This window comes from Sabethes cyaneus, chromosome 1 (assembly GCF_943734655.1).
Source record: "Sabethes cyaneus chromosome 1, idSabCyanKW18_F2, whole genome shotgun sequence".
Lineage (NCBI taxonomy): Eukaryota > Metazoa > Arthropoda > Insecta > Diptera > Culicidae > Sabethes > Sabethes cyaneus.
Genome location: NC_071353.1, coordinates 98621630 through 98636042, shown reverse-complemented (window position 1 = coordinate 98636042; position 14413 = coordinate 98621630). Strand labels below are relative to the sequence as shown.

The window sequence follows — 14413 nt, the reverse complement described above, 5'->3', positions numbered from 1 at the left end:
CCAATCAAATAAGTTTAGATGGTGAAAAATGCAAAAATGTAATGATGCTAAGCGAAGCTATGCTTGGAATTAACACACATTATAAAACGTATATTTTACCAAAAACACACCAGTCTCGTTTTAGTTGTCTCTGATTCTGTCGCGGTTCAACGTAAAATTTTTGGTAAATTGTAGGAGCGTTTTGCGAGAAGAATGGTAAAGAAAAATATATTGAACGACCAATATATTTTTGACCTCATATCGCAATTTCCCAGTTTACCATTCTTCTCACTAAATGCTCCTCCACTTTACAAAAACACCAGCCTCGTTTTACCTTCGGGTGAGCTTAGCCTTAATTTCCTTATTATATTTGACATCTATGTACATACCTCTTTCTGATGTAAATCCATGTGTGCGAATCAACCCAAACCATGACAGTCAGTAATATGGCAGCCATGAAACTGGCAATAAGCATAAGTACAAGCCCTAGGAGTCCTCCTTCACACAATCCGCGTGTTGCATTGAGATAACTGTAGTGTACTGCTTTGCAGTCCACCAGTGCCGTTAGACCCGTCAAGATTCGTTCACACAGTTTAATATCCGCGTTAACAGAACCCAGCTTCGGTCCAAGTCCAGCGTTCTTGAACAGCACTGGAGAGATTCTAAAAAATATTTTGATTAGAATGCACTCGATTTTTTTGAGAAAAGCTTTGGTTACTTAGAGACAATGCTCATTGCGTTTCGGGCATTATTGATTGCATTTTGTGATTCCCGAAGCCGCTGAGTAAAAGGGTTTGAGCGTGCAACATCACATTGAGTGTAATATAATAGGATATCAGATGGCAACTCATTTGGTGCCTGATGAACCAAAAAGTCAGCAGGATCGTTGCATAAATCTCCCACAGCAACTGACGTCGAAAGGTACAAACCAGACATGAGCCATGATCCAGTAACTGCCAACAGTCCGCAAACACTGAATAGGATTAATGCACAACGTGAGTGTCGTGCTACGCCAACAAGCAGTACCGCACAAAGAACGAGCAACAGAGCCAGAATTGCAACTGTACCGGGCCACCTTATTAGCTCCCATTGATCTCCTTTCTGGAATAAAATTATTAATTATGATTAAGAATGTTATTTTCAGGACATTACCGATAAAAAATCCGTTATAGTCAATCCAACCAGTGGCCGACGGATATCATTTGCTGCGTTTTTGGCAATCGTTACATTGCCTTTGGTGATGGCTAGTGCCATCTGGAGCTGTGCCAAAGCTGTTTGGTTATTTGCTTTAGCATCGAATATGTCTTCCAGTTCGGTAAGTTGTTGTTGAATTTTCATAGTCAAAGTGTTCTCCAGAATAAAAGTTTGATTGCGTACTGATGACACAACGTTATCTACCTTTCGACCGGCTTGTAACACTTCCAGTAGACCGTTATGAAGATCATCATTACCGTAAAGACCGAGACCGATAGCCGCACAACACAAGACAGTCACTATCGATAATGTTACTTTGAGACTGGTGATCGAGTGCGCCGGACGGGGTTTACGGTCGCAACATCTGGTTAAAAGATACAGCAGAAGCCCGAAAAGTGACACAATCAACAGCGCAGCCGGTATCGATCCTAGGATTCCCAGACTCTGTAGCAGGATAGGAAACAATATAGTTATTAGTGAAAACAATTACCACGTTAAAGAATAGAAAAAAATAAAATAAAATCAACAAACACGTTTTGAAATTTGTAACAAAACCCACTCTAGGCATATCACAAACATATCAAATTATGATATAATTTGATCTAGTTTATTTCAAGATAAGTTACAAAAACCAGCATTCTGCCCGCTTTTTAACTAAAATGTAACAACGCGTGTTAAGTGTAGCAGAACGCGATTCGCTATGTGCGTGAAACGGTGCTGCCACTTTCCCAAGTTTGTTCTATTTGTGAAGTGTGAAGTGTGCACAGGTTTGTTGAAGAGTGAAAAGGATAGACAAAACTTTGCACCAAATCTTCACAAACTTTCCATATGGCAGTTCCATGAGAGTACAAGATATGTGCTTACATAGCGAATAGAATCTTTGTAAAATATTTCCTGTGTCGCAAGTTTGGCTATCACATTTTTATAGAAATATCAACCGGAGCTACAATAGGACACCGCCTCTAGTTTCTGCTAATAAATAACAGAAGTTGGTGCTAGTGTTTCATCATGCGCCATGCGTGAGAGTATGCTTGAAACTATCAATGTTTCCCTGTTGAATACAACAGGTGTCGTTACTTTGTAACGCATGTTGTACATTTCGGAAACAGCTACATTTTGCGCGACAATAAATTTACTCAACGCAGTAACATTACTTTCTCATGCATCTCAGTTTCTTTTGTGTTTATCGCTAATCGCAATATAACGTTTGACACCTGAACCAATAAATATTTGGAAAACATTGTTTTTATTTATTGCGTTCATGTTGCAAAATTTAATTTTTTCGAATTGAAATGTCGCAATATATTCAGCTCCTGGCTCTCGTACGGTATCAAATCACTTTTCCGGACTCTCGGATGAATGGTAGTAAGATGCTAAACGGAGAGGTATAGGGAAAGTTTGTTTTTTATCAAAATTAGGCAGAAGCCATGAAAATTAAATATAACAGAGTACCTGTACCACAAATAAAATATGATTAGTGATTGTTTTCCAGGTAGGTAAACACAGATAAGTGAGAAATTTTGATTTTACTATCACTAGAAAAACCCCATCTGTTGAAAAACAATGGTTCGTATGGTGTCCTGTAATATTCTTGTTAGAATCATCTGATCGGGTAATGCGTATGAAAATGTACACATTCAGGAAAGAATCATACATTCAAATATTTTTTTTGTGAATTTTTTAACCATTGTTTTGCAATGAAAATGTATACAACTATTTAGAATCGGTGTTGTGTTCCGTCGGTAGATGATGATTAATGTTATTCGATCTTAATCCGTGAAGCAGTATACGGGCAGCTAAAAATTCTCATTCTAACCGTCACTAGATGGCTTCTCACGAGCGGTGTACTGTCGTTGTATTAAAATTTCAACCACTTTGTTCGATTTTCAATTTATCGTTTGCTATGCGTCACTTCCTCTGTATATCGAAAACATTCATGTCAACTGCAAAGCTTTAAAAACTACCGCTGCATTGTAAATCTATCTACCGGTACCATTGTAAATCAGACTTCAGATTGGCATTTCACGTACAGTCAACTTACGTTCGTTGGGCTATCTTTAAGTGGGCTACGCTTTATTCGGGCTCCCGTTAATTGGGGTATGAAATTGTCGTATGAAATTACTCTTTACTTGTTAAACAATCTAGAAATAAATTTCCACAGCGAAAAGATTAAGTTTCACTTGGACTCCGTGTTTAATAAAGGTATATATTTTTATAAACCTTTCTGCGACGATTGCGACAAAAACAATCGATGTAGCCCTCGATTTCGACAGCTCAGCCCAATTAACGAAAGTCTTTCACTAAGTGGGCTAAGAGCTCAGTGCAATTAGCGAAAGTTGACTGTATCCGTAATGCAGTTGTCTCGTATCCAACCCTCAACTTTAAATAAAATTTAGTCGATTTTATACAAGTCCTGAGGATAATTTGCAATAGTAAACGAAATATACATTTACAAATACAAAACATATCTGATTTTTGACGTAGGACTACGTCTTACGGCAAGTTTTGAGATAGGGTGCCATTCCAAAAAATCGAAAAATACGAGCGTCACGAAAAATGATAGGTTTTGAGCGCTAATAGCTAAGTGGTTTTCCGACCGATTTTCAATATTTTTGCACCAATCGATCGAAAAATTTTCTACGCATCCACACCAATCAAGAAACTATTGATTTTTAAGTGTGCACTATTGGAAAATTGGATATAATGGAGCATTGTCCACCTAGAAATTCTCGCTTCGTGATTGGCTGTTGGAAATGACGTCATCAAAAGTAGTAACGCGTTTTCACACTTCGGCTTATAATTCAGTTAATTTTCAATAGACCAAATCAAGGTGACGTCATCTGGCAGTTACTGGTGCCCTTGTTTACAAACAGACTGCAGAGTCCAACAAAGTTTCAGCTGTTTAAATGGCAAGTTTGTTGCTAAACAGCAATATGACTAAATTAGAAAACCCATTATGCCTGTAAAATGTTAAATGCACACGCTACATTCGATATAAACGAAAAGGAAAATTGTCCAAAATGTAAACATGGGCACCAGTATCTGTCAATTGACGGTATGGTGATTTGGTCTATAGATTTCCAAAATATTTACACCCGTCGATCGGAAAATCGAATTGGAAAATATAGAAAACTATTGATTTTCAAGGCGCGTCATTGAAAAATTGAAAATAACTCTTAACTCGGTCTAACTAGAAATTGTCGCTTCGTGATTGGTTGAAATAATTTCCAATTATTTTCGAACAAGTCTTGGTATAATTCAGGAATCGACGAGAAAGTCGATGGAAAATTCCATTTATTCTACTATAACAAAGTTACAAGAGAACTAAATAGAATCCTACCCTTTCTCGTTGATTGCTATTTGCTTTGATAATTCCTTATTTTGCTATACCACCAACGGCAACACGAGCGGTGCCGGTGCCATAGATGCCAGAATCACAGATTTTTTCACACGCATAAATTTGGGACCCACCAATTATGTGAGTTCCTGTGAGTTCTGGTTCTACCAACGTGTCTGATCATTAAAGTACTTTATAAACTATGTATGTTACAGAAAAAAATACGCTAGAAAAATTAAATATTGCGGAGGAAATGATAGGGCCCCAAATTTATGCGTGTGAAAAAATCTGTGAAATGGCATCTATGCCGGTGCCGCAGATATTTTAATTTCAATAATCGTCACATTGAAACATTGTCTGCCGTGAACAAGTGATAGCGATTATACCAAGTTAACCCCAGTTAAACTCCATTGGTATGTCTACGTCTTGAAAATAAGACGATAGATGGTTTGCTCGGATTTACCGAAAGTGCAGTTTCTCGGAACCACGTTTCCACGACGCGTGGTACCTGCTGCATTAAGTCAAATAATGTGCTTATGCACTTTCCAACTACAGTACCACCCCGCTAATCCAACAAATTTATAGCCGGATTAGCGAATTTTGACTCGATAATCCGACAGTCAAACTGACGTCAGCGTGAGTTTGAAATGTGGTTTTGTTTACATCCATACGTAAACAACTCCGGAAATTTTTGAAAATATTTGTCGTAAGTACCATGCGGTATCGAAATCCGTACAGCTTCGAAATCCGTACACCTAATACAATTTGCTTGATTATATGTATTAAAAAGTCTAAATGCAAAATATTAATAATAGGCCTAGACCCGTGGTTTATTAGCATTACGTCAATGTCAAAATATAGGTAGTAGGCCATCAAATACAAGTAATAAAAATTAAAACGTTAATGCCTATCAGATTTCCCTCTAAATTGGCTGTGTTGTTAGCAATTTGCTAAGAAAATAACTTCCAATAAAATGAAGTGTAAAGCGCACTTGAAGTGATTTTCCTATTTAAAATCCCGAAAATCAATTTGAACTAAAGGTGTTTATCGTTCTACAGCTTAATTTCATTCATTATGGCATTGAAATAATATTTATTCATCATAATTAGTACTGTACGGATTTTGATTCAGTTTTCCTAGTTGAATCTAAATCCGTACACCTGTGTAGTATCCTTAGTGATCCAACTCTATTCTATGTTTTGCCAAACAAAATGGAAATAACTAAAACTAAATATATGTCGATAAACTGGAAGATGGCAATTACGATAATACATGGTGGATAATCCCTTAATAAAAGCATCGAGATAGTTTAAGTTCCAGTCACTACGATAAGAGCTACTATATTGTATTGGTACTCTCGAAATACCGGAGTCTTTTGTGCAATTTTTCAGCTTTCCGTATAATTTGCAACAAAAATCAAGAAAAAATGTTATATATTGTTTATAAGTGAAGTTAATTTACTCTAAAATGTTAAAAAAGTTTGTTTCTAAGCCTAATATTTCCTGAGGCATAAGGAAAAGAATGTAAGAACATTTAACACAAACGAGGTTTTGTTACAAGTGGGATGGATAGAGGCAATATTTAATCAGTACCAAACCTGATATTTTAACTTTCCGACCGAAAATAAACAATTACCCATAATTTGGCTTAAAAACAAAAAGATTGATTCCTTGTAGTGTTCCTACTGTGCGTGTGAACGACGCTTAGATGAGCAGGACTAAAATACAATGCGTCAATTATCGAGAAAAGCATATTTTTTAAAGCAATCAGTCAAATAAAGAAAAACAATTTAGCCACAAACTTTAAACTCATTTCGATCAAGCTTACACGGATTTAGATTCAAAATTATGCGGACCTTGATTGATTTTTAACATGGTGTACGGATTTTGAGTCACAGGTGTACGGATTTTGAATCAGGCATAAAAAAGTGTACGGATTTTGAATCAAGAGATGCACATTTTGATCTCGTTTTTGCCTTTCTACTATATAAATATATAGTATAAAGGTATAGAAATCACTTGGAAAACCGAAAATGGAAAGAAGGTCCTGCGGGCCGAATGTTATATACCATTCGACTCAGTTTCGAAAACTGAGCATTTTCTGTGTGTGTGTATGTATGTGTGTGTGTGTGTGTGTGTGTATGTATGTAACGCTTTCAATCTCACTCACTTTTCTCGGAGATGGCTGGACCGATTTTAATGTTCTTAGTGTCAAATGAAAAGTCTAGGTGTCCCATTGGTCGCTATTGAATTTCATACTGATCGGACTTTTAGTTCAAAAGTTATGTATAAAAATACGAAAAATATGGGACTTCATTATCTCATAAATCCCTTAACCGATTTGAACAAAATTGATTGCATATGAAAGAGGAGCCTTACAAACCCTTAACTTCCAAATTTCATGACGATTGGACTTGTAGTTTGAAAGTTACATAAAGAAATGTGAAAAAATAGTATTTAAAACCTATTTTTGTAACATTTAAGAATTAATTCAATGAAAAACATCACACATTTTATTATTATTTGAAAATTACTGCTGAGATCTATCAAACGAAACCGAGTTATTGAAAATCGGACGGTTCATTCAAAAGTTATTCAAACTTTAACACTTAAGCACCGTATATTAAACCGTTAAAACGTGTGAAATCAAAACATATCAATCAAATGTTGATTGTATTCAATGTGTGCAATGTATGTATGTATGTATGTATGTATGTATGTATGTATGTATGTATGTATGTATGTATGTATGTATGTATGTATGTATGTATGTATGTATGTATGTATGTATGTATGTATGTATGTATGTATGTATGTATGTATGTATGTATGTATGTATGTATGTATGTATGTATGTATGTATGTATGTATGTATGTATGTATGTATGTATGTATGTATGTATGTATGTATGTATGTATGTATGTATGTATGTATGTATGTATGTATGTATGTATGTATGTATGTATGTATGTATGTATGTATGTATGTATGTATGTATGTATGTATGTATGTATGTATGTATGTATGTATGTATGTGATGACAATTTGCTATGAAATTCAAGAAAAGTGAGAAACATGTCAATAGTCTGAAGTTTTTGAAGCCTCTTAGTGGAATACGAACTCTGAAATAAAAGAAAAAAAAATTTTAACCTACTAAACTGCCCATGGATGCATAGTTGACGTAAAAACCAAAATGACCAAAAAGGTACTTTTTCGGTCCTACGCACTCTTAACTATGTTGTTCACATGCCCAATACTCAAACAACATATGTTTGTTCGAAAATATTCGAGAAATTTAGGAAAATTGAGTTACTCTGCTATTGGTTTCACGTAATGCTAATGGTTGACGTAATTTCCTGCATAAACAATCAGCATAGTAACCTATTTGTTTTTGTAGCTTGACGCCAAGTTATGGGAATAATCGTTCAAAAACCAGTCTGTTTATTCACATAAACTGGCGTTCGCATTTTTTATACACAATAAATGAGGAATGAATCATGAAACCCCATCAGTCCTCTTTTGATTAATAAACTCTACTAAATAGACAGATTATTCGTTTGAAAAAGTTTATAGCAAAGATTATATGGCTTTATTTCACGATAAAAATGCGTTTTCTCAAAAATCATGGTGCTGGTCGTTACGTCGACTATGCATCCATGGGCAGTAAATCCCACTATTTAATATTTATTCGCGACAGATACGTATACGCTTTGAAATAAGACACTGATGAAGCCTGCACGTCGTAGGCGAACTCCGTATCTGTCGCAAATAAATATTAAATAGTGGGATTCAATCGAAAAGTTTTTTCTTTTCGTTTTTAGATTTCAATAGTCATTTTCTTCACTTGCTGTTACTCACAATTGTACAAGAAAAGCAAAAAGCGGAGAAAAGCAGTTAATTTAAGTATATAAGTACATATAGTGGTGTATAGGATCAAAATACTAGTGAGTTGATTTTTCCAAATAAATTTATACAAATTTCATACAAATTTTGCGCATTAATAGATGCTCTTTTCAATCCATAGATACTAGAGCTTAGAAATGTTATATGAAAAATAGCAAGTAAACGGTGCACGGTAGTAATTTTGTAAGATTTGTTTTCGTTAGTGACATTTTAGAGGACAGATGTCTTATGTCATGTATCATATTTTATTAATAAATCAAAAATGACAAGCACTGGAAATCATATTGATCATATTTCTCATTCTCAAGCATGTTTATGGCGCAGTTTTTGCACTATTTTTCGACCTCATCTTGTTTTCCTAACCCTCTAACATTGTAAAAACGATGTGATCAAGTTAATGACTATCTTTTCATGAAAGTACATTCAAAAGAAGCTTAAGTTTTGATTTTCATGCAAAAATAATTATCTGAAGGAGCGCCAGCTAAGAAAAAAGCGAAGTATAATAATAATTTTTCTGAACTCTTGTTTTTCAAAGATGCTAACTTTCGAACGCATGGTATTAATATCAAAATATCAAAAAAATCTACCCCAAAAACCCACTAAAAAAACCACTCAAAAAAAATATCAAAAAATCTGCTATAAACACATATTTCATATTGTCAGTTCGAAACAAGTTTCGTATGTGGCTCTGAAACCCGAAAGTTAAGGCCAACCGATTATAAAACTAAATAAGGTGTTCATCAAATAACATAAATGACGCTTAAAGTATTTACGCACTCAAGGAAAGAAAATATAATTATTCTGCGCAATACGTTGTGAATTTTTCTGGCAAATAAGGATTTTGAGGAATACGGAACGGATATTTAAAAATATAGTACGGATATTTAAAAGTTAATTATAGATGTTCCTGAGAAATTAAATAATGATTATTGTGGCAGTAGAAAGGCTAGGTCACGCCGCTAGGTGGATTAATTCGGGTTTTTTATAACTAGGATTAATTTTAGCTTCCTGTTATTCCAAATAACGTTAAAATGAGCATTATACTGTCAAAAGAAAACATGACGAATTGCTTATTACAATATCATAATTTTATATTGACCATTTAAAATTGTCTAGCTCTTAGGTGTACGGATTTCGATACGGCACGGTACGCAATAACTATGTTTTATACTCAGTAATGCTCAATTTCGTCAACAAAATACTTTGAAATTCTTAGTTAGTGTCGAAATAAGTGCAAGCACATCAGTCTATTGAGAATAGCAATGGAAATATTATAGCCATAGCAAATGTGAACGTAGTTAGAAGCAGCACCATGTACCATTTCCATTTAGTTAGAAAGAGTACCATTCTGACGCCAAACGAAGGTAGTGTTCGATTGAAAAAAGTCAAGTTCAATGCTTTTTAATTCGGAATTTTCCGGATTAGCGAGATCCGGACTATTGAGTCGTCGGATTATTGGGTGTCGGATTAGCGGGGGGATACTGTACTAGGATGAGATAGTCATAGATAGCCTAGACCATTGAGTTTCCTCAGTAGGCCATCCGCCACAAGGTTCCATAAAAGAGGCGAGAGAACGCCATCTTGTGGACATTCACAAATACTTTGATTCCAAATGCTTGCTTGCCGTAACGATGAAAAAAGCAATCGATTACTAAGCATTTGTTCTATCCACTTTAAGATTATTGAAGGCACATTTTGATAACGAGTAGCCTCCAAAATGGAAGCGAAAGATATGTTATCAAACGCACCTTCAATATCCAAAAAAGTTCCTAAGCAGGATTCCTTCGTGAAAAAGCAACCTCAATTTTATTCACCACAACATGTAATAAACTGGTTGTAGACTTGCCACTTTGATAAGCATGTTGTGCTGAATGAAGAGGAACTTCTACGAAGCTTGTTTCGCGGATGTGGTGGTCAACTATTCGCTCAAGTGATTTAAGCAAGAAAGACGTTATACTGATCGGTCTAAAACTTTTTGCTTGCTCATATGTCGCGCGTTCACCTTTAGGAATAAACTTAATGGTTATTTCACGCCATTGAGTTGGGATGTACCCAATAGCAATACTACACACGAACATCCTTTTCAGAATGTGTTTGAAGTATTTAAATGCTTTTTGCAGTAGAATAGGGCATATTCCAGCTGTTTCAGGAGCTTTGTATGGAGAGAAGTTGTTTACGGCCCACTCAATCGCTTCAGTTGTAACAAGTCTCCGAGCGAAAGCCCATGAGTCTAAGCAACCTAAAACGATTTCTGGATCGTTTCGAACTTCAGGTTCCACACAGCCTGGAAAGTGACTATAAAAGAGACATTCCAAGATTTCATTGTCATTCGAACAGTATACGCCGTTCGAACTTCGAATGTTATTAACTTGATAATCTTTCGATTTTGACAGTATTTTATTAAGTCGACTTGCCTCGCCGAAACTGGAAACGTTGCTGCAGAACCTGTGCCACCTCGTGGGTGCTGAAGATCGTAGAGCCTTTGCATAGGCTTTCCGAGCCTGCTTGAAAGGCTCCACGCCATCCCTACGACGTCTATTCCAGGCTCTCCTGCATCGTTTCTTTAGTTCCGCGAGATGAGAGTTCCACCATGGTATTCCTCTACTCGTTTTAATAGTTTTTACCGGGCAAGCTACTTTAAAAGCTTCCGCAATAAAAGATGTTGTGACATCTACAGCCACATCCAAGTCGATCGATGACTCAATCGTCGGTTCGAATCCTTGAAATTTCGTCGCCAGTTCCTCCTCAAAGAGTGCCCAGTCGGAAATTCTCGGATTGCGAAAAGTTGCAGCGTTCAAGAAGACACCCAAATGATCAAAATATATAAAGCAATGATCAGATATTGGTGTCTCATTTGAAACATGCCATTGTGCCAACTCATGACTGATCCTGTAAGAGCAGAGTGTTATATCTAACACTTCCTCTCTGCCAGTTCGTATGAAAGTTGAACAATTGCCAATGTTGAGTATTCCAAGGTTGGTACCACTCAAATATTCCACCAAATCACAGCCTCTCAGATTGATATCCGAGTTGCCCCAAATGATATGATGGGCATTGACATCACTGTCTACAATGAGCGGAAGCCCATTTGATTAGCAGTATCTCACCACATTTCTGAAATCGTCGCTGGGAGACGGTTCGTCATGTGGTAAGTATGCAGAACAGTAGACATAACGCCTATGGACATCATCCACGACGAGTTCTACTGTGACTGCACAAATATCTCGAGTAGTCAACTCAGAGATAAGGTATGCACTTATTGACCTATGCAACAATATGCATGCCCTGGGCATGAGTTGTCATACGAGTTTTACTGAAAACAGCAAAATTCCAATATCCAATATCCGTCGAATGACTTCTAAATTAATGCGATGGTGACAGAGCCATTAAAAGGTTTTCGCATAAATACAAATTTGCTGCCCGGTTGTGTTGAAGATTTATTTGTGCAACTCTAACTGTTTGACTAGCGGAGTATATACACAAACAATCTCCAACACAGATCAGACAGTAAATTGTAAGCGAAGCCAATTATGTTGGCCAGAACGCACTTGGCGTAATATCCATAAGGGAAATGGGATAGGAGTCCTATGTTGTTCCCACGAGACGCCGTACCAGAGCTCCGCCTGGCACAGTAGGGGCAAGATGCCCAAAGCACTCCGTTCGCGACTAGCATGTTTTCACCCCTCCAGCTATCAAGTCATCGGCACGGAGTTACACCTTGACTTTGAGGCTCCTGATTTGCCGACTTTCAAGGCAGGGTCAGATCCCGTGGCTCAATTTTTGCCTAAATGTACAATTCGGCACCAACCGCCAAAGGGCACAACTGCAGAATGTGTAAACAGACCGATTGAGGGTCTCTCTCTATGCTAATCCAGCAGAGAAAATAACTCTCCCTCGGTGTGCCCACACCCCTCAACCAAAAACCACACCCTCCGAAAAATCGGCGCCGAACTGCATGATTAGGTAGCCGGAAACCACACGGCGATTGTTCCACCCTCTCTGGCTGCGTACGACAACCAAGGTTGTGGCGCTCAACCTTGGCTGCCATACCCCAGCCGGCACCACGTGGAGGCAGAGATAGGAGTTAAGAAACAGAGGTGATATATTTGCACATGTTCACTCATATGCCAGCCCAAAGTTCATGTAAGTTGCTGTACACAAGTTTACACGATTTTTCACGTGAATGCGACGCGTGTATTGTGTGTGTGTGTGTGTGTGTGTGATCATTTTTTATCGCGTACCCAACTTTTTACGAGTCATAATATTTGACATTTCAGTAATATATCGCACGTTTCCTTTCCGTACGTTCTTTTGGTTTTACCGTGAACGTTCGGAAACAAATCGTGCCATGTATTACGTATTACTGAAAATGTCAAATATTATGGCTCGCAAAAAGCTGGATAGATATTGTTCTTGATTGTATTTGAAAGAAATTAAGGTGAAATTAGTGATCATTAAGATATCATCATTTTATATTTGTATTGTTTTGCGAATAGAATAGAAACTGTAAGCGACAAATAACTATACGCATTGTGTGTGTACATGCAGTTTGACGAGCAATGTTATTCGAGAACGGGAGTATTGATGAACATTTCAGCTAAAGTCACGAGAAAGCTTAACACAAAATTCGCTGGTATTCTTTAACCAACGTAATGTTGCCATATCAGCATCTTTGGCTCGAGCAGCACGTTCCTCACAATCATGTGGAAGATTTGTTGCCATATCTTCCGTTAGATTTCTTCGTTACATGACGAAAAAGCAACAATCTTAGTATTTTGTATGGCACCACTGGCTTACTACGAGCAAGAGGTAAAAGAAAGAGTACGAAAATCGCCCTGCCGCATGAAATAGATACTCTGAAAAATCGATACGTTGATTTACCGGAATAATTTTGGAAACATCTGGTTTGCAGTGGGCATTTCGTCTTATTTTAAGAATAAAGGAATTTATTTCCTTGCCAGATTTTTAGATGAAATGACTTATATGAGTAAAAGAAGCTGAAACACAAATTTTAAGTGAAAAGTTCGGTGGATGAAAACTGCGCAAGTTTTTACGCCAGTTGTACGTACTGATTTTTCATAGTGCATGCAGAGTGTCTTTTGCATGCGCAAATGTAGATTAGGTGCTCGTGGGCTTCCATATTTTGTGAATTTCTGCCAACTGCGAAGATATATTGACGGAAAGTGAGCCAGATATTGATGTTCTACAATTAAATGTTTTTAAATCCTGAATTTCAAGTGAAGTGAATGGCCGGTTTAGTTTAAAATATTCAAGTCAAACGCGAAACGCGATGAGGTTAGTGTTGTGTGTGTGTTTTGTGCTTTATGTTTTATGCTGAGATAATTTTGAAGTGCATGTGCTCATAAGCAGTTTTCTCGTCAGACAAAAAACAATTTTGTCGATGGAACTGAGTTGCACATTGAAGATTATCGATAATGTAAGACAAACAATTATTTATCCTAGTGAATCTACTGTACTACATTTGAAAAATTGTAATTAAAGAGCTATTAAAACCTATTAACTAACACACTCAAAGCTATCATTGTAGTCATGAATACATGATGAGGGCTAATTTCTCGTTAATAGGGTAGATTGCTGCAGGTTCAGACTAGCTGCAGATTGAGAAAATCAATTATTTTTAAATGAATGTAAATAGCACCCCAAATCTTACTCGAAACAGCAAACCTAAGCCTTCCCTTATATTCAAGTTGATTAAGAAGAAACTAGATGCATACTTTCTTTGTAAGCCGAGTGTGTCATAAAAAATGGCAAAAAAATTTCTGGAAACTTTTTCGAGCTAATAATTTTTTGTTTTCCTTCAAGAATTGATTAAGGCTTTTTATGTATTTGATAAGCTTTGATGTGCTCTTCAACATCAAAGACTATTTACATATATATGTATTGTGATGAAATTAAAAATGGTTATGTTAAAATGGCTTGGTAATGATGATGATGATGGTCCCACCTCATGCCCCTACAACGGTTTGAGCGAGACGATTT

The 14413-nt window shown here is 36.7% G+C and overlaps 1 protein-coding gene across 1 annotated transcript in view; it reads right to left on the bottom strand.

Annotated features, from left to right (window-relative positions):
- The window catches only part of LOC128734146 (protein tweety), a 33092-nt gene that overhangs the window by 10546 nt on the left and 8133 nt on the right, over positions 1-14413 (bottom strand). Inside the window, exons 2-4 of the mRNA XM_053828189.1 lie at positions 1132-1617; positions 698-1080; positions 369-641 (exon numbers count right to left, since the gene is read on the bottom strand). Of these exons, the coding sequence (XP_053684164.1) occupies positions 369-641; positions 698-1080; positions 1132-1617 (1142 nt within the window). The remainder of the gene's footprint in view (positions 1-368; positions 642-697; positions 1081-1131; positions 1618-14413) is intronic.